General features: G+C 36.3%; 1 protein-coding gene across 5 annotated transcripts in view; it reads left to right on the plus strand.

Moving 5' to 3' along the window:
* Positions 1-21,368, plus strand: part of RXFP2 (relaxin family peptide receptor 2) — an 85,235-nt gene that overhangs the window by 57,795 nt on the left and 6,072 nt on the right. For 4 of the 5 annotated variants that reach the window (XM_056825135.1, XM_056825136.1, XM_007495281.3 and 1 more), the window contains 7 exons: positions 1,171-1,242; positions 3,156-3,227; positions 7,243-7,314; positions 7,435-7,506; positions 10,826-10,897; positions 15,373-15,602; positions 18,165-18,572. In XM_056825135.1, coding sequence (XP_056681113.1) covers positions 1,171-1,242; positions 3,156-3,227; positions 7,243-7,314; positions 7,435-7,506; positions 10,826-10,897; positions 15,373-15,602; positions 18,165-18,572 — 998 coding nt within the window. The remainder of the gene's footprint in view (positions 1-1,170; positions 1,243-3,155; positions 3,228-7,242; positions 7,315-7,434; positions 7,507-10,825; positions 10,898-15,372; positions 15,603-18,164; positions 18,573-21,368) is intronic. The other variant, XM_007495284.3, reaches the window with a different exon arrangement.

Genomic DNA, 21,368 nt, shown 5'->3' on the forward strand with positions numbered 1-21,368 from the left:
CCTGACCCCAGGATGGGCATTCTATCCGCTGTGCCTCCTAGCTGGAACATAATAGGTGCTTGATATATACTTGCTCCCCTTGCCCTGCCATTTCCTTTCCCCCTTGTCTGATTTCTGGATGACTGACACAACCTGCCAAACAATTCTAATGTCCTACTAGAAGTCTCTTATGCCCATGACTGAAGAATCTGAAACCATGTAACCTCAGCTCAGCCCCCTGAGTGGCTAAACAGAAACAATAGAAGTAAGAGACCTACAATACTCATAGACAACCCTGGCTTTATATGAGGCAAAAATTCAGTGGGTTTCTTCTTATTTTGTTTTTGTTTGTTTTAGGGAGACTTCACAAAGCATGTGACCAATTTAATGGAAACAAAGAGATTTCACAAAATTTTAATATAATGAATGCAAAATCACAATAGAGTTTTTCCTTAATTCTTTCTTAAATATTTAGAATAAGAAAACTGCTCACAAACTTCACTTCCTACTTGAATGTGTTATCAGAAGGATGATATTATAACGGAGGCTGGAAATTAGCACCTAAGTTTCCTGTTATAGTTGGTGCTGCTAAGGCCTTTATGAGATTACTGTGTTTATCTTAAACACATTTTAGGAGTGACATGGAAAAATTAGATAGTCCAAAGGAGAACAAATTGGTCTTGCAAAGAAAGAACAAAGGAGTTGAAGGCTTTTAGTCTGAAGAGCAGGCTAAGTGACAGCATAATAACCATCTTCAAATCTGCAAGGGATTAAATGGGAGGGAAGCTGGCGCTACAACATGGAGAAAGAGGAGAGGCAAGCTTTGAGTGAACAGTGAGCTGGGTGAATGTCAAGAAGGGAGTCCTCTGAGATGGAGGGAATCATTCTTCACTCTTCAGAACACTAACCTGCAGTTTCACTGTGTAACTGAAGAATCTCAAAAGGAGAACGTGACAGATGAAGTTGTCACATGGAAGCACTCTGGGGAAAACAATCTCCATGCTTGAAATAAAGTGCTAATGCTAACTGAAAGGGCAAAGCACCAAAAGGGGCTCCCAGCTCATCATTTTAACCTTGCCATCAGCAACTGGGAAGAAAGAGAATAAGGTTGGACCTAGATGGGGCTGGCAGGGGCTCAGAATCAGATCCCTTTGCTCCTTGACATGATACATGGCTTTTCTTGGTTTTCAGGGATTTGGAAGGCAATCAGATTAAGTCCCTAATGAATTCCACCTTTCTGGCTTGTGATGAGCTCACAGTGCTGTAAGTACATAACAGACTTATTTGTCAATCCAGAACAAATACTGAATAAAAATGTTTAAAAAATAGTATTTCAATTATAACTGAGATCTGGAACTGAAATGACATAAAATGACTTTGCTAACCATTTAGACCCCTGGTATAACATTCTAGTTTCCAGTGCTTTTGTCAGAGAGTCCAAAAGCATTAACTAAGTTCTCATTTTATTCCAATTTATTCTATTCTATTCTAGATTATTCTATTCCCTCAAGAAGCTCACATTTTAATGTGAAAGACAACATGCTTAAAAAAAAAGAAGTGAGACTTGAGCTGAGTTTTTCAGGGAGCTAATAGACAAAATGAGGAGGAAGGGCAGTACAGGCATGGCAGATGTTTGTACCCCAGTCCTGGTCAAGTTGACCTCTGGGACTTCCCCAGATTGAGACAACTCTCTTATCTTCATGGCTACTACTTAAGCTCCCTCACTGCAGTCTTCTTCTGCCTTTCAGACTGATCATAATGCAGCATCAGAGAACAGCTAGGTGGTACAATGGATAGAGTGCTGAACCGTATGTCAGGAAAAGCTAAGTTCAAATCTAGCCTCAAATATTTATTGCTATTTGACCCTGGGTAAGTCACAAGTTCAGTCTATCTCAGTTTCCTCATTTACAAAATGGGGATAATAACTGCACCTTTCTGCCAGGGTTGTTGTGAGGGTAAGATGAAATAATTTTTGTCAAATATTTTGTAAACCGTAAAACATTATATAAAAGCTAGCTATTATTATTATTAGTGACAATGATTAAAGAGAATCTTCTTGTTGGCTAGAAATCCATCCTGACTTCTGCCTGGTTTCTTGGTGGTTATTATTTAGAAGAAGTGTTACTTTTAAAGTATACATCTAAGATCATAAGATCATTATTTTCTGGAATGCAGGAAGGTTGCTTAGACCTCTGAACCCAACTCTCTTATTTTATGGATGAGGTTGAGCAAGATTAAATGACTTGTCTACTGTCACACAACCAGCAAATGTCTAAAGAGAGACTTGAACCCACATTTTCCTGCCTTCAAGCCCAGTGCCCTAGCCACACTATGCCATACAACCCTTCTCATTTACAGACTAAGGCAGTGAGAGCTTGAAGAGGTGGATGAGCCGGCAAAGTTACATGGGGACTAAACAAAAGGGCATGAATTTAAATTCAGTTCCTCTTACTCCAAATACAATGTACATTCCATTTTCTTTTCCTTCTAACAAATCTAGAAAAAGCTCCCATTACCATTTTGCTTGGCATTAATATTAGTTTGCATGAGAAAAGAGCACTCCACCTACAAGGTGCAAATCATCATGTTGATTACCTGAAATTTTGAAATGGGGAGAATATGGTTTGTGTCTTATCTATTATTTTTCTTTTCTCTCTTTATTGAAGAAAAGAAAACCAGATTATAAGAGACAGAAAATGCTAAACAAGTTACTTAGATTTTAAAATTTGCTTTTATTTTAAGAGGATTGGGGGAGCAGCCTCAGTTTTATTCTTTCCAGCTTTCTCTTGAAGAAAAGTAACCAATCCAAATATATTTCTATCAACAGGGTTATGCCCTTTAATTTGAGAATCTCTGAGGTAACACAAGAAAGCTACAGTTACCAAAATAACCACTATTCAAAGTTAAATGCTTCTTCCCTTGGTCAATCACACTCCTCATATTGAATCACATTAAGCAGTATTGGCTAGGGAGATGACCAATGTTCCTATCTCACAGCAAACACCACTTGGTGAGAGATAAGATAGCAACACTGACTGAATTCTGTATCAAAAGATGCTTCCTTCCCTGGGAGACTTCAAAAGAAGCTTTAAATTAATCCTGGATCTATGACAGGTCACAGAATGTCATAATTATTGGAAAAAGTAACCACTGTTGGCTCTTGCTCTGTCTTGCAGGTTTCTTCCTAGAAATCAAATTGATTTTGTTCCAGACAAGACCTTTTCCTCATTAAAAAATTTAGGAGAATTGTAAGTAGTAGTGACTACGAAGAAAATATTAAAGCTTAAAAAATGAATTGTGTAAGCTACATGTAAGAATTATAATGACTGATAAGGCTGCTAATATACTGTGCTCATTGCATTTTCCCTTAAAATCATCTTGCTCCCATTGATTACTAGATATGCAAAACCAGAATCATAACTAGGCTGGGTTTCCTGGGCTATTGCCCCCTGCGTGGGAATCATTGTAGTTCTTGTTGTTCAGTCATTTTTGATCATATCCAACTTTCTGTGATCTCATTTGAGGTTTTCTTGGCAAAAATATTGGAGTCATTTGGTATTTCATTCCCCAAATCACTTCACTGAGGAAGAAATTGAGACAAATAGGTTTAAGTGATTTGCCCAGGGTTACATAGCTAGTAAGTTTCTGAGACCACAGATGAACTCAAGTCTTCCAGACTCTAGGCAAGGTGCTCTAGCCACTACACCACATCACTGCCCCAACTGGAAATTTTGAGAGACTTCATCCCCTGCCTCTTCTAGCCCCAGTGGTCTGCATAGTGGCCTCATCCTAGGACACTTTTTCCCTCTCTTTAACAATTTAGAATCTTATTGTGTACAAGGACATACTTACTACCCCTAAAAAAGACACCTCAGGTGATTTCTACTTCACCCTCAACAATCACTGCCACTTGATTTGGGTTCAGAAATTTCTATTTATTGCTCTGTTAAAAATATCCCAGTATCTCCAGGAATTTTTCTCTAGTGTAAGTGGTATGTGTCTTCTTTCACAACATGATGAATAAGGTAAAGTTTATTATATATAATTTTACCTGTTGTCGTAGGGAAGTGGGAGGAGGAAGAATGAGGGAGAGAACATGGATTAAACAATGTCAGAAAATAATGATTAAAAATTGAATCAACATGTAAAAAAATACCCCAGTCTCATGCCATATAGATATTCAATATCTACCATGAAAAATTATAGGCCTCTATCTATTATGTTTATGAGCCATTAGGTGTCTCACGGATAGAGTGCCAGGTCTGAAGTCAGGAAAACTCATCTTCTTGATTTCAAATCTGGCTCCAAATACTAGCTCTGTCATCCTGAGCAAATAATTTAACTGTTTGCCTCAGTTCCTCATCTGTAAAATGAGCTGGAGAAATAGAAACAGAAAATCAATCCAGTATCTTGGCCAGGAAACCCCCAAATGGTGTCATGAAGAGTTGGACATGACTGAAAAACATCTGAAAAGCAACAGAATTATGCTTCTAGCAAGTCTAATAAAAATCAGATGTTGGGCTTAATGAGATAATCTATTTCATTTAGCCCACATACTCTCTTTTGTTGGGAAGGAGAGGCATGCACAAAAAGATGTTTGGAATTGGACTTCAGAGTATATTGCAGTAGAAAATTTGAACCACCAAGTACTGGGAAACAAGTGAAGTTCCAGAGATCAGCTTAGCCAGAATGGGGCACAAATGTCCTCCAAATTTACAATGCTCTCATTGAATGACTGCAATATTTTTGGTGAAGGATGAAGTACAAAGGTATATAAAGGGGATGCTGTGAGAACCTTGAAGAGAGATAAGAATGTTTGTTTGGTGGGTGAGATTGTGAAATGATTAGGCAGGTATAGAAAGGTTGTCTTGCTATAATGAAAACACAGTTGATAACATATAATATAAATTTGTATTGTACCCTATTGAAATGGATTTATGAAATTTTTTCTAGTTCTATTCACCAGTACATGAATGTAAATGAAGACACCAGGTGGTAGGATTTTGTCAGTCAGTCAACAGTCAGCTTGTTAACTACTGACTGACTGAGCAGTATATGACTATGAATGTAAGCGTCACAATATGGTAGCAGTCAACAATTGTGGCTTGACAAGGCTTGATCAGTGGTAAGACAAGGGGGTAAAGGATTTGAGTGTAGAAGATGATGTAGAGTTGAACCAATTAACCAATGTATTAAGATAGAAAAAGGGAGGACAATATAGTCAAAGCAAAGGAGATGCTATAAAAGAACTAAGAGGTAGAGGTCAAGGTAAAGATTAAGAGCAGGCTTAGAGGTTATAAGGCAGAAGGGAAAATGGAATAATAAAAGATTATGATCAGAAAAAAGAATTCCAGAATTAGTAAACAATGAAGTAAAATACTTTTTTTAATTTTTTAAAATTAAAAAAAATTAAATTTTAAATTAAAAAAAAATTTTTTAATATTATCTGAATTGAGTAGATTAAAGAACTTGGAAGTTAGGGCATATATGTTGAAGTCCCCTAGAATGAAGGGAGGATTTGAGGATTGAATTAGATAGTGAATTTATTGAGAATAGAAGAACAATGTCCTGGGTGGTTAGTAGATAGAGATCAGGTTCTGGATTGGAAGAAAATATTGAATAGCATGCAGGTGCATTGCTAAGTGTTGGTCATAGAGAAAAAGTCTAGAAATGGCAGTGGGAAGCAAGAAATATTCCATCTTTTGCCACCACAACCAGTAATTAGAGGAGTCTGAGTGAAAGTGCATAAGATATTTCTCAGAGAGGCATAACTAGCCATTTTTCTGTTATGAGACCTTTGGGGAAAAGGATATAGAACTTTCTTTTTTTCTATACTAATTTCATTCTATCCCTCCCCCAAGCCTTCTTTAGTGACAAACAAAGGAGATTCCAGTGGTTCATGTTCTGTATACTATTTTATAAGGAAAAGAAACCCCACAAACCAACTTACCCCCCATTCTATTTGTGAATGGCAAACTCTTTAGAATGAATGAGAATTATGCTGCTTCTGATGAAGTTGTAATTATAAACAGCATGAATAGACTCAATAAATATTTTGGAATTCCTTATATATGTAAAATATGGCTCGTGCTAGGCATAAGAGGTTTGTAGATTTGATTGCGTAAAGCAAAACATAGACCAGGCTGGGTAGGATTATTCAGGAGAGAGATTTCTAAGAGCTAGTTTGAGCTGGATCCTGAAGAAAGTAAAGCATATAATCTGGTGGAGAAGAACTCCAGATTGTATTAATCCCAGTCAAACCCATTAAGATCACATCTGTCTTTGAGCAATTACCAAGGGAAAATGTCATATTCTGAGGAAGTGAGGTAATAATGATTTAAAGGATCACATATCTAGAACTGCAAGGGACCTCAGAGGCCATATATTCCAACCACTCATTTTTATTTATTCATTTATGTACATGTTTGTCTATGTATGTATGTGTATATGTATTTAGACAATGAACTTAATAAAGACCAAAATAAAATATGCATTTCACAGCATAATTCATAAATAAGATAATAGAAAAGAAGGACTATACATCAAATTTCAGATCTCTGTTATGTGTAGTTTGGTTTTCTTTTAAATAAATTCAACATGTAACTTTCAAGCTTTTCCAACTTGGCTAGAATTCTTTCAGGTCTGTTCTTTTCTGTGATGTTCAAAAAAAATGCTTCAATGGCCCCCTTTTATTTTGATTTTATTTCCTTTTTGATTTTTATTTTTTGATACTCCATCCCTATCAACCCTGAAATGGGGTGGGGGGGGGGAATAAAGGAAGAGAAAAAAGAAAAAGAAATTCTTCACAATAAATATATAAACTTAAGGAAAGCAAATTCCTTCATTGACTGAGTCCAAAGATATGACTTATTACTCTTCTTGGGTTCTTCACCTCTGTCAATAAGTGGTAGCATGCTTTATCATAACTTGTCTAGAATCATGGTTCAGTGCTATCATTTTAGGAATAAGGAAACTTAAGTCCAGGAAAATGAAGGTACTTGCCAAGGTTGCATAGATAGTATCTCAGGTATGATTTGAACCCTGGTCCCCTGATTCTCAAGGCCATAATCATGTCATTAAAGTAACTTAGCTAGTTCAATAGGTCATGTGAAGTAATGAGTAAAATATCTTGTTAGGTAAGATTAAGTTTTTCTGTTGTTTCCAATGAAACTAAAATGCCAATACAGAGAATGCCATATTTGTTCTATATACAATTTAATACACAGACTTCTCGTTGTCACGGTTTCTTACCATCTCTACCAGGGATTTGTCTAACAACATGATCATGGACTTACCCCACCATATTTTTAAAGACCTAAAACATCTACAAAAATTGTAAGTAAAATGTTTTCCTTCAAAATCCCACTCATTTTGAACTTTCTAAGTAATAACATACCTTCTTTTTTTTCTTCCTGTTAAACATATGTTGTTCTCTCCCTCTCTTTTTTTTTTTAGGAATCTCTCCTACAATCCACTATCTTACCTTGATGAAAACCACTTTAAAAGTCTGAAATACCTTCAATCTCTGTGAGTGAAATATTTTAATACAGTCATTCTAATTACTGAGGCTATGCTATCTTAGGAGAAAAGTATACCTTTTAAATAGGTATTTCACATATAGTATAACTGGTAAGCCTCTCCTTGAATGATAAACAATAATGAGCAGCACTGTTATCATCTAGTATTTACTGAATGCCTAAAAACTGTTTCTTTCTATGAACACATAAAAAGATTTTATCCACCTTTGAAAGCTAAGGAAATCTTCCTGAAGACCAAATTCAGATAGAGAACTTCATTATAAAATTTCACAAAGTAAAATGAAGCATATAATAATTATTATAAAAAACCCACCTCCTCCTTCCCACAATTTACAGAAGTTTTGACTATTCATCTTGCAGTGGGTACCTCATTATTTTGAGTCAATAAGAGAAATAAAGTTTTCACATGTATGAAAATTAAGAAAACTTTCATTTTCTAACCTTTTGAAAGTTCAAAGTTTTAAAATTATGTTAACAATCAATCAGTCAACCAATATTTATTATGGACCTACTGTGTGCCAGGCATTGTCTTAAGCTCTAAAGATACAAAAAGAGGCAAAAGACAGTCCCTGCCCTCAAGGACTTTACAATATAATGAGGACATTATGGTTCTTCTGTGTATCCATTCGGTCCCTTCTCTCTTTTTCCAGAAAGGGTGACTGATCTATAAAATGTTCTTTCCACCAAGTAGGACTAATAGTACACCATCTATGCTGGATGCATTCCTGCCTCTATATTTTAAGTTCCACTCTTTCATTTTTGTATAGTTCTTATCCAAAGTCAGCATGGCATAATTTAAAAAGCTACCTTCCAGGTCAAGAATATATGTGTTGAAGTCCTGAAGGAATGAAAGAAAAGGCACGTAATTTTATGCCTAAACACTACCTGGTCACCTACTCTAAGAGCTGTGGCTAAGATACAATTAGGAAAAAACAAGATAATCCCTGTACTCAAGAAGCTTACAATCTCATAAAGGAAGTCAGTGCTCACAGTAGAGTGGGGATACAGAAGGGGATGTCCATCTGACAGGTGATATAACCCTGGGAAAGCCCCTTACCTTCTCATGTCCCCAGGCAATTCTCTTATGATTATGGTTCTTATTAAACGGAACAGTGAACAACAAAATGCTTAGAATCTATTAATGACCACAGAGGACGGACCAGCTCTTGGAGGACTTTATCAGAAATTATGTTGGATTTAGATCCTAAAAATTCACAAGCCTCTGAACAGAACAGAAATCCTGGGTTTAATGAAAAGCAACCTTTTCCTCTTCTCCCCACAGGCCTTCTTCCTAGGAGTTCATTTATTTGTGCAGGGCTGTTTGCTCATCAGGAGAAACATAGTGGTTTCTTTTTTTTTTTTTTAAGGAATTTGAATAGGACCTCATGCAGGCCTGGAAGTCAGAGGGAATGGGTCATTTTTCAGTAACTGTAACTGAATAGCTCCCTTAGATGTCATTTCTGCCTTTAAAAAAGTCAAATTCATTGAACTACATCTTTCTCACTGGGCAAAAAGACATCTTTACATGGGGTAAAGTATGGGTAAAGTGAGAATCAGGCTCTTTTATCTAAATCAAACCTTTTTTTTTTTATTTTAAAGGAAGGCTTCAGTCTCTTTTGATTGCCAGTTTCCCATCCATAACTGTGGGGAATGGCTTTAGGCATTTTCTACACCTATTATTCAATAGTGCATATTTTGGGAAGGGGGTGAATCCTGGACAAATAAGTTCCATATGGGATGATGCTGGAAGATTTCAGGGGGCAATTTTTATGGAAACCAGGCATCCTAGGAAAATTGTTTTTCTGGGATATATACCCTAAATCCTCCTGAGCCTCACTATCTCAAGGTTTTCTTGGAATCTTGAGATTTCAGGCATCTCTTGTAATCTTGAAATAGGGCTATGTTTAACTTCCAGTTATGTTATATTACTGCTAATTGTGATATTGAAATAACTTTAAAAGACTGATATATATTAATTCAAGGTCACCAAGGAATTCAGCTATGTAATTCCTAAATGAAACACTCAAGTCAGCTGCCAACCTTTTATGGTGTTTTAATTACAAACAGGAGGAAGAAAGTATTAGAGAGGGGGAGAGAGAGAGAGAGAGAGAGACAGATAGACAGACAGACAGACAGACACAGACAGAGACAGAGACAGAGAGAAAAGGAAAGGGGAGGAAAGGGAAGAGGGTTTAAATACCCACTTGGCTCAAGTGGAGCCAAAGCGGGCCTAAAGGCCCTGGATAGCCAAGGCAAAAAAAGAGATCAGTCCTTATCACTCATGTGAGCAATCTAAATGGAAATAGTTCTCAGGGCTCCTCCACCTCAAGCTCTAGCCTCCACACCCTCTTGCCTTCCTCCCAGGAAGTCCTGAGACCTCCAGAGGCTGTCCTCTACCTCACTTCCTGTGTCTCACATGTACCAATGGTGGCTCTCCCTTGACGTAGGACTGCCCAGAGGTCTGTCCTTTTTGCACATCTCTGTTGAAGGCCATTTTCTCAAATAATTAAATCTTGAGTTTGCTGCAGCTCTTCCTAATCTTGTTACACTGAGTAGGGTGGAGATTGTAGTTTCCAAGACCTGATTCTGTTATTCCAAGTATCTCTATTGTTATTGATCAAGAAATAGCTAAATCCTTCTAAGTTGGACCTCAGTCACCACAACACCTTCACTTCAATAGAATTCCATTGTGGTGAGGAGTAATCAAGTCCTGGTCAGTTAGTTCAGTATGTTCAGCATCACCCCCCGGCAAATTACATGGCCAGTGACATAGACAGAGAAGTTGTTGAAACTGTTTTTAATTCAATAAACGTTTGTTATAGGTTTTTCATATGTTAGAGACACTGTGCTAGGTATTAACGACACAAAGAATAGATTTTACTGATTATAAGTCAAAGAAAAGAAAAAACATAGATTTTTAAAAATGTTACAAAAAGAAATGTATAAAAATGCTACTTTTTCTATTGTTATAATGTTTTTGTTTTAGCTGTTATAAGCAGATCCAATTTTTCTGCTGTGGAATCTCTGGCCTGGTCACTTAAAGGCTGCTTGCAACAGCTATCAACATGAACTTTATAACAATATAAATAAATGTAGAAATATAAAGATCTCATGCATATATATGTATATATGTGAGTGTGTGTGTACATATATATATATATATAAGCATAAACATAAAGTGGTTTCTTGTACATTTAAATATTAACTTTGTAATTTTGAAGAGTTTCATTGCAAAAACAAAAATTAGAAATCACTTTAAATCCAAATTTTAAATTTATCAGCTAGTAAATGTTACCCATATTTTCTAGGGACCTGGAAAAGATAGAGATTCCAAATATAAACACAAGAATGTTTCAACACATGAGGAACCTTTCTTACATGTATGTACATATGTATGCGTGTATATGTATATATGAAAGGTAGGTGGAGATTTGGTAGAAATGTTTGGAATGTTCACATAAGCTTTGTCTCCTATTTATAATTGTAATGTATTTCCATGCGAGCAAAACATTAAGAACTTTTTAATTTTGTAATATTTGGACCCTGTTCAAATAGAGATCAATTTTATAGTGAGCCAACATCAATGAAATATCTGTGTGGATACAAGATGTTCATCCATCGAAGGTCCATTAAGTGTGAGGGGCATCTAAATATCACAGGCTAAACACAACACCCCCCCCCCCATTGAGTGAGCAGTTGACTGCTCTAAAATAGAACCTCTGAGGAGGAAAAAAATATATAAATACCTTGTGTTGATACTGCTAGTGACAATGGAAATCCACCATTACAATAGTTTGGAATGAATTAAGTTCTTTGGGTGACTGTACTATCTAAGTAGCATCAGTAACATTTAATGCAATCATCTCTCACTAACAAAGTGCTATACATGTTCATCATTTCAAAAATTCAACAAGGTCCACATAAAAATGGGAAGAAAGAGATTTAAGATAAAAATTTACCAGATGAATAAGATGGAAAACATTATAGGTTCAGAAATTTTGAACCAGGAAGACCTCATAGGCTAGCTAGAATAACCTCCTTATTTTGTAAATAAAGAATAGTCAGGGGCAGTCAAGTGGGGTTGAGAGCTAGGTCCAGAGAAGTGAGGTCCTGGGTTCAAATGTGACTAGCTGTGTGACCCTGGACAAATCATTACCCAGCCCTAACCACTCTTCTTCCTTGTAATCAATACACAGTATTGATTTTAAGAAAGAAGGTTAGGATTGGGGGAAAAAATGGAAGCCCAGAAGGGTTGTGACTTGTCAAAGGTTGTACAGGTTGAAAGCAGCAGATAGAAATTTGAACCCTAGACCTCTGACAAAAAGTCTAGTATAGTTTCTATTTGTACCACATTGCTTCTCAGGAGATCACCTACTCACCCACTCAGCTTTTTCATATTATAAACTAGGAACCCCAGATCCAAAATTATACTGGCTGGAGCACTGAACAGATAATCAGGAAAACTTAGGTTCTAGTCTTGATGCTTACAAGCAATGTGAATATGACCAAATTAGATTCTCCATCTCTAAAATGATGATGATAGAACTTGTGATATCTACCTCTTGGTTTTCAATAGATGGCTCTAAGAAGCTATAGCATGAACAGCAGCAGTCATCTGCTGGCAAAACCATCTGGGCAGATGGGCTGAGTCAGGTATCAAACCTGTGTATGACTTAGGAGAATGTCAAACATAAGCATGTGAATCAGACTTGTGAGTAGGCAGGTGAGAATAATTTGTTCCAGTGTCCACAAAGGCAACTGTAGCAGGTGCTGTGAAGCACTTAGAGTTTAGCTAGACATAGGAAGAAGCCAAGATAATCCCAAACTATCCTCCATCATCCTCACTCTTGTCTTGCCGCTGGACTTCAGAGATTCTAGAAGAGAGAATGAGGCTGATTATTTTGTATAACTCTGCCTTATTAAAAGCCAATCCACTTTCAAGTCAAAGCACCATCCCATGTTGTCATTGGTCCTCTTTGAAATGGATGAAAACAAAGTCCTATTTTCACCATTTATCAGATAAGAAAACAGACTTGCCCTTGGCTAGGGAGGGAGCTCTGAGATTTAAATGAGTGAACATAAATAAACTGCTTTGCAAGTTTAAAAGTCCCACATTGTTATAGTATGATTTCCTAATAATGAAGTTATTTTATGATAAAGTTAGCTTCCTCTTGCCAAAGCTTCATCAGATGAAAACGTCCTATTACAAGCAGAATGTGTTATCTTCTCAGAAATGCAAACTTCTTGGAACTAGATGAAGTTGCCATTTTAAACATTGACCTGAGGGCCAAAGCAATAAGAGCATAACAATTAGCAGTCCCTTTTCTGCTCTTTTTTTTTTAATTTCATTGCTGATGCCCTCACTTCTTTGTGTAGAACCTGCTATAACACTTCCACAGTCCATTTCCTCCTCTAACTGTTTCCATCTTCAAGTGTTAGCAAAATCACCGTGGTGAGGGAAATTAACTGAAAGAAAAAACATCTGGCAGGATCTATTAGATCCAATCCATCATGCATTAGTCAGTATTAAATGCTTACTATCTGTCACCCAACTACCTAGGACACAAAAAAATCCTGCCCTCAAAGGATTTACATTTTACTGGATGTGATGATGAACATATAACAATTATAAAAGAGCCAAGAGGAAATATTTGGTTTGGCCAGAGGTTACAAGACATAAAAAGGAAGCCAACCAGTTACAATAAACTCTTAAGCTAAATATAGCATTTAAACAGATTAAACTATAAAATCTCTGAGGAAAAAGTCTGCCCACAATGTGCCCCTGTTAAATATTGCTCGCCAACAGCCTGATGTGGGCAGCATTTTTTAAAGTTGAATTGGAAAATGAAGAAAGATAAAAGAAGTTTGCAAAGAAGTGACAAAGTCAAGATAGGGGCTGAATGAAAGCAGAAGGGATGACATATAAGAAAATTCACTATATGGGTGTGGTGGGTGAGTATGAGCTAGATATACTCCATCTCCTCCCCCTCAACTCTGCCCCCAGCTTCTACCTAGAAAATTCATAAATATTACATCCTGAAGAAATCTTTTCTCTCTCCCCTCTCCCCCAATTTATTTAAATCCTTCAAGGCTCTGATCCAAAATCAATATTTAAAATGACCATTTCTCCTTAATCCCAACAAGACTGGCTTTTCCTAATCTCAGAGGACTTTCCATTTAGTCAGTAACAAGGGGAAAAGTCAGCTTTCTTAAAGTGAGTGCATTGATAATATTAAACTAAATGCAAGACAACTTGTAATGATAGGTTCTTTTCAAAGGATCCATCTCTCTTTTGTGAATTTTAAAAACTATTCCACCCTAATCAGACCATTCTTTAGAAGATGGGATTTAGCTATTTCCTGATCAATAACAATAGAGATACTTGGAATAACAGAATCAGGTCTTGGAAACTCAACATTCTCTACCCTTCTTAGTTTAACAAGATTAGGAAGGTCTGCATCTTCTAAAGAATGGTCTGATTAGGGTGGAATCCTTTTCAAAATTCACAATTTTTGCTTCTTAAATACCTAAATATTGATTAGGCATAAGCTTAAAAATGAGAACCTACTTTCCTAATATGACAGAATAGGACAGTTTGGATAAGTAAATCAAAAATATTATATTATTATTAACATATCAGGAACTTGTGATTTCTATAGTATGGATATATCCAGTTGATAGTCAGGAAGATCTGAGTCCAAATCCAACCTGAGATACTAGCTATGCTATCCTGGGCAAGTCACTCAATCTCTATTTGCCTTAATATACTGGAGGAGGAAACTATTCCAATATCTCTGCCAAGAAAAATCCCATGGACAGTATGGTCCATAGGGATTTGAAGGATTAGATACAAGTGAACTACTGGACAACATTTTCTGAGGCTAACTGGGTGGTTCAGGAGAAAGATTGCTAGCCTGAGAGTCAGGAAGATTCACCTTCCTGAATTCAAATCTGACCTCAGTCACTTACTAGTTGTGTGACCCTGGGCAAGTCACTTAATTGTGTTTGCCTCAGTTTCCTCATCTATCAAATGAGTTGGAAAAGAAAATGGAAAATTGCTCCAGTATTTTGCCAAGAAAACCCATTATGTGGTCATGAAGAGTCAGACGCCACTAAAAAAAAAAAAAAGCACTCAACAACAAAATGACATGGGACTTCCTTCTGCCAAGTCAATTCCCAATCACTATCTAAGTCTTAAGCAGTGGCCTAAAGTTCAGAAAAGATGTGACTTGCTCATGATTCCACAGTTGGTAAATGTAAGAAGGATAATTTGAAACTAGGTCTTCTTGAATCTAATTATTACACTCTATCCACTGTCCTACCAAATGAATATTAAACTTTGAGTAAAAAATGTTAATAGATAAATAGAGTATAAAACTTTGAGTCAGAAAGATCTGGGTTCTAATCCTATCTCAGACATTTATTAGCTGGGTGAACCCAGGCAAATTACTTAACCTCTAAGCCTTAGTTTCCTCATCTATAAAATTGAGAGAATTTAGCTACATGATCTCTAAGGTCCCTTCCATCTCAAAATTTATGATCTTATCATGAAAAGAAACCTGATATAAAAGATAGATCAGCCTGAGAGTTAAGGAGATTTGGATTCAAGGACTACCTCTGATATAGTGACCACGGGCATGACTCGGTTGACCAGGCAACTTTTTAAGACTTTAAGTTTCAAGTAAGCTAGCCATCTCCATCAATGAAGAGTTTCTTGAGTTCCATCAGAGTAGATAAACTCACAAATCTGGACCCTTCAAGAAAAAAAAAGTCCATTAATGCCTATACCAAGCAGGCAGATTATAGCTTTAATCCACAATAACAATTACAGTGTTGTTTTTTTTTTTAATTTCAGTTATTTCAAAAATTTTCGGTATTGCTCCTATGCTCCCCATGTGAGAATATGTATACCTTTGACGGATGGCATTTCTTCATTTGAGGACCTCTTAGCTAACAACATCTTGAGGATATTTGTTTGGGTTATAGCTTTCATTACATGCTTTGGGAATCTTTTTGTCATTTGCATGAGAACCTTCATCAGAGCTGAAAACAAGACCCATGCGATGTCCATCAAAATCCTATGCTGTAAGTGGGTTTTTGATTTGATGAGTTCTCTGGATACTGTGCTCCAGGTATCTGAAAATCCACAACAAATGAGATTTTTGCATAAATTATCAATGTTAGGGTTTTGATTTTCATAACAATAAGCCATGCTTTGTAACTATTAGAACATCCCCTTTTTATCCTCTGGGTTCCAGTAATTCCCACCAGCATGAGATGGGGTCAGATAGAAAAGTTGAATCACTTGAGAGATTGCAAAAGGATATAGGGGCAGCTAGGTGATGAAGTGGATAGAGCTCTGGGCCAGAAATCAAAAAGATTCATCTACCTGAATTCAAATCCTGCCTCAGACATTTGCTAAATGTGACAGTCACTTAACCGTGTTTACCTCAGTTTCCCCATCTGTGAAATGAGCTGAAGAAGGAAATGACAAACTACTCCAGTATTTTTGCCAATAAAACTTCAAAATGGGGCCATGAAAAATGAGACAAGACTTAAAAATGACCAAACAGCAACAAGGGAAGACGTTAAATAATTGGACAAAATGATAATAGCTAACATGTATGTGGTATTTTCAGGATTACAAAGTACATTACATATTATCTCATTTGATTTACCTTGGGAAGTGAGTTCTATTATTATTATACTCATTTTATAGATGAAACACTGAATCTAGAAGAGGTTAAGTGATTCAGCTAGGGTCACACAACTAGTTAAGTGACTGTGGCAGTATTTAAATTCAGGTCTTCCTGACTGCAGGCAAGCTCATTTTCCCATTGTATAAATGCAGTGTGTTAATTAGACCCTCATTCATAATGATCATTTCTGCTGTCCTTAGACTATCTTTGCACAGCAGTCATACAATCCACTAGTATCATATACATGACCTACAACACTGTCAAAATCCAAACTAGATTAAAAGTATTGGGAAATACTTAACAAAATAAATAAAAAGATGATAAAACACAGAGAATGACACTTTAAAACTGTCAATTAACAGCCCATAAGAATCCTTGCATACAAATAAGTGGCTCCCCATTTCAATTTGAGATTGACACCACTCACTGGCATAGACCATCAATAAAGCATCTATTCATCTACCAGGACTTGGGTTCTATTGGCACAACTGCAAGAATCTGGACTACAATTGGGAAACAGGAGAAATTTAGGAAAGGAAGAACTCAACTATTATATCACATTAGGGCTTACAAAATTATTTCTTCACAACTATCATGTGAGGGAGTTAGTGCAGATAGTATCCATTTTACATGTAAAGAAAATGAGATTCCCAAAGGTTAAGAGACTTTCCCAAGAGTAACATTACTACTATTCTATCTGGTAGTTAGGCAGAGTCCTGAATAGGGTGCTGGACCTGGAGTCAGGAAGATGTGTTCAAATCCAACTTGCCATTTCTTGGTACATATGGACAAGAGATGAATCTGATGAACAGACTTAGATTGTCTGTGATTTCACATTGCCAGGAGTACCTGCACTGATGAGATCATGCACCAGAGCAGAAAGGAACCCTAGACACTATCTGGTTCAATTTTTTCATTTTATAGAATAAGAAATGGGAAATCCCACTGAGGTGAAATATCCAAGATCATGCAGGGAGTCTGTGTAACCCTTGACAAGTCCTTTACTCTCTGACTCAGTTTCTTCAACTATAAAAAGAGGATAATAGCATCTACCTCAGAGGGTTGCTGTGAGGAATAAATATTAAAATGCTTACTTAGCAAAGTGCCTGGCACATAGTAGGTGCTCAATAAATGCTTGTTCCCTTCCCTTTCCTACTAAATGCTACAGGTGATATTTGGCTCAATACAGTATTTCTGAATTTCTGAATGGAAACTATATAGATATAAAATCTGCTAGGCAAATATAAAAAAGTTCAGGCACTTCCTGAGCTCTGTGGGAAGGAGCATGGTTCAGTAGAAAAGGTGAAGATTTTGGAGTACTGGGTCCTTGGTTCAAATCCTAACTCAACACTCAACTCTATACACATAAGATCTATAGTAGTAGAGGGAATTTTCATATAAAGACTTCACTATGCCAATAAAATCATAGATTGTGTCTGAATTTTTAAAAGTAAAAACTTAAATCATTCTAGAAAATGAGATTTTAAAAAAGAAATCTAGAAAGGGGTTTCTCTCTGTTGCTTATTCAAATATCTGATATTTCCTCGTTTCTAGCCAAAATTCTAGCATTCACAAAATAAACCTAGCAGATGGTTATGTAAATTCTTACTACTTTTTAATGGAGGTTGGGGGTTGAAGCCTGGCTCTTCCCATCTCATCCAGGCTAGAAGTTCAGAGGCATTTCTCTGGTCAATCCTACTATTGATAGGCCAGGAGTTCTGTTTCTGATTTTAGATGGTTCATCGCTCCTTATGCAACCTAATGGCCTCCCTGCTCCTAGGGGCTCATCACAATCAAGCCAGATTTAGTACAGATGCCTGATTATCTTAGCCCACTTCAATTCAGAACTCCTGAGCTAGAGATTCACCAGCCACTATTTCTCCAGTAGCTGAGATTACTGGACAGGCAATTACAACTAACATATGACTTTTCTTCAATCCTTCAACAGGTGCTGATTGTCTAATGGGAGTTTACTTGTTTTTTGTTGGATTCTTTGACATAAAATATAGGGGACAATACCAGAAGTATGCTCTGTTGTGGATGGAAAGTTTACAGTGCCGTCTCATGGGGTTTCTAGCCATGTTATCCACCGAGGTCTCTGTCTTGCTACTGACATACTTGACTTTAGAGAAGTATGTAGTCATCGTCTTTCCCTTCAGCAATATTCGTCCAGGAAAACACCAGACATTAATCATCCTTGTCTGCATCTGGATTGCTGGATTCTTAATAGCCATTATTCCATTTTGGAGTGAGGAATTTTTTGGAAACTTCTATGGAAAAAATGGAGTGTGTTTCCCACTCTATGACCAAACAGAAGATTTTAGAAGCAAAGGGTATTCTCTTGGCATTTTTCTAGGTAAATTATGTTTTAATGTTTCCATTTGGCTTTAATTCTTGTACAAATGTTGTGAGTTTCTGGCAAGGCTAACATGCATATTACTAAGTAAAATTATATTGCCAATGCTATGTTTTTAATAAAAATGCTTGATACATGCTGATGAAATATTTTATTAAGTGTTTTATTATAGAAATTTAGGGCTGAAAATAGCTGAAGGCATACTAAAAAATTCTCATATTAAATACAGGAGCTCTATGTGATTTTCTCTTATCTGCAGCATCATTTGCTTTCATGTTTAGCAACAATGTAAACTAAAGCGATTCACCTGGGAACTCTGCCAACTTATGTGAGCCCCTTGTTCCACAGAAAACCTAGTTAAGAATTAGAATAGGATACAATTTCCCAAAGGCTCAAGTAGAAGGTACTTTCAATGACATGGAAAAGCAGGGTTATTGTTTATGTTTCACACATACACAAAAAGCTTTAAAGTCAACCATATATAAGGAACTTTCTCCCTAGGTCACATGGGGGGGTTGGGGGGGCATTTCCAAAAATTGGCATTTCTCCATTTTCACCTTGGCAATACAACCCAATTTTATAAAATCATGGTGAAAAAAGTATTCCTTAATGGCTCTACTATTTCTAATTTCCCTTCGTTTCTTATCTTCCCATCTTTGAATTAGACAGCACGGCTAGGCTATTTTGATGCCTCTCTCCCTGACTTTCACTTCCAATCAAACACTAAGCATCTGTGGAATGAAAGTGAGATTAAATGACCTCTAAGATGTTTTCCAACTCTAAATCTATGACCTATGATCCTGCCAATTCTTCCTTTGGCTAGGTCTTTCAGTCTTTTTCCATATCCATTTCATTTATCTACAAAATACAGTCCCTTAACACTCCTTCCCTGTCCAGACCAATAGCTTCAGATCTATTCTCTCTGGCCCAAGGCTTCATATCTCTCTTTTTATCCTACACTAGCCAACAGATTGATTTTCCTGAAGATTACACATCCTGTCCTATGCATATTAGGTACATGATAAATGTTTCTTGACTGAATGAATAAACAATAGTTCATTCTCCCTTTCCTACTTTGTTATGTGTTCAAAGTCAGCTGATGACTCCCCAATGAATAAAGGCCAATCTCCTTAATTTTTGTGTAGGCAATAACCTACTTTTCCAGGCTTAGCTCATTCCCTTTCACATGCCCTATGTTATAATCAAAATGAACAATTTGCTATTCTCTGAATATATTCTACATTGTCCCACCTTCCTGTCTTTGCTGATATATTTACCTAAGATTAAAAGAACTTCTCCTTTCATAATCCTATTCAAATCAATTTGCACTTTAGAGAGGGAAAGGCTTCCTTGATCACCTTAGGCAGAGTAGATCTCTCCTTCCTCTAAACTACCATAGCATTCAATTTCTACCACTTAGGGTATTTTGTCATAATACATTTGGTATTATAGTTATTTGTGAATGTTCCATTTTCCCAATTTGATTGCAAACTTCTTGAGGACAACATATTTTATGAATGTTTTCAACTTATACAATGACTACATCAAATGTCTTGCTCATAGTAGGCACAAATAAAGGTATTTTGAATGAATGATAATTTCCTCTCTAATTTCTCTTTAGATATACATGGAATATATATAACCTCCATAAAAATGTATACCCTAGGAACACGTGAGAACGGGATCTTTATCTTTGCCTGCAAATATGTACATATGCAAATATGCATAGTATATTTATAAAAAGTCTTTCTTTTTGGAAAATGACCTAGACTAGGAGTCTTCTTACAATGTCTTTGGGATCCATACCAAGGAACTATCTCAAAGATAATTGTATGATAATATAAAATAAGGTTTTTAAAATGTGACACTAAAGTTTTTAACCAACTTTATACTGAAACCTATCCTATAACTAACAGAATTGTTTTATGAGGGCATTTTGGTGCTTGTGAAATGGTTTTTACCCCTCCTTTTCGAATATACTACTACCCTAGACTCCCCAAAACAAAGCTATTTTTTACATTCATGTCTTAGATGAACACCTTTTAAAAGCATTTGTCTTTGCTATAATGACATTGGGGAAAGTTTATTTAAAGTTGTCTTCCCTACTGAAAATAAGAGAATTTTGAAAAATATGATGACTAAGGAGTTAGAAAAGAGAATAAAGGGTGTTGGGAAATCTAAATATGATTTATGTTTTTTTCTGTGTAAATTGTATATTTGTATTTTTAAAAGCTTTTTAGATTGTTCACAACAACAATAAATTAAAAGTAAATACCAAATATTCTTAGTCTTTTTAATTAATTGTATTATTGATAACCTCCTTCCCCCCAAAATAAGGCTTTTTTCCCCCATGGGAGTTTTCCTCTTGCTTAATTAGCTCTGAAGGTTATCTTGGGCTACTTTTTGCAGTCACTAAATGACTTACAGATGATGGTACAAATAAGAAAAATCATCATGGAGTTTCAGAGACCTTAAAAAATCTTTCTCTTCTAATTCAGATAAGCCAGATCTGACCTCATGAGGCTGCTATATTTACACTGTAGTCTTGGATTCTTCTCATAGAATGCCAATATATTTAAATTTTTTTATTCTTCTCATTTGACAATCTCAAATCTGTGGAGATCTGACCCAGAATTTATCTACTTAACTGAATTTTCTCTGAACTTCACTGTAGCTTTTTTTTCTCTGAACTATCTTCTTGGCAGATACATTTAACTAACACCCCTAAAAATATCCCATTGTTTGCACTATTGTCTGATAGCACCAAAGTGTTAAGATCTTTGCTTTTCCCCCACC

This window comes from Monodelphis domestica, chromosome 4 (assembly GCF_027887165.1).
Source record: "Monodelphis domestica isolate mMonDom1 chromosome 4, mMonDom1.pri, whole genome shotgun sequence".
In the NCBI taxonomy this organism is placed as follows: Eukaryota; Metazoa; Chordata; class Mammalia; order Didelphimorphia; family Didelphidae; genus Monodelphis; species Monodelphis domestica.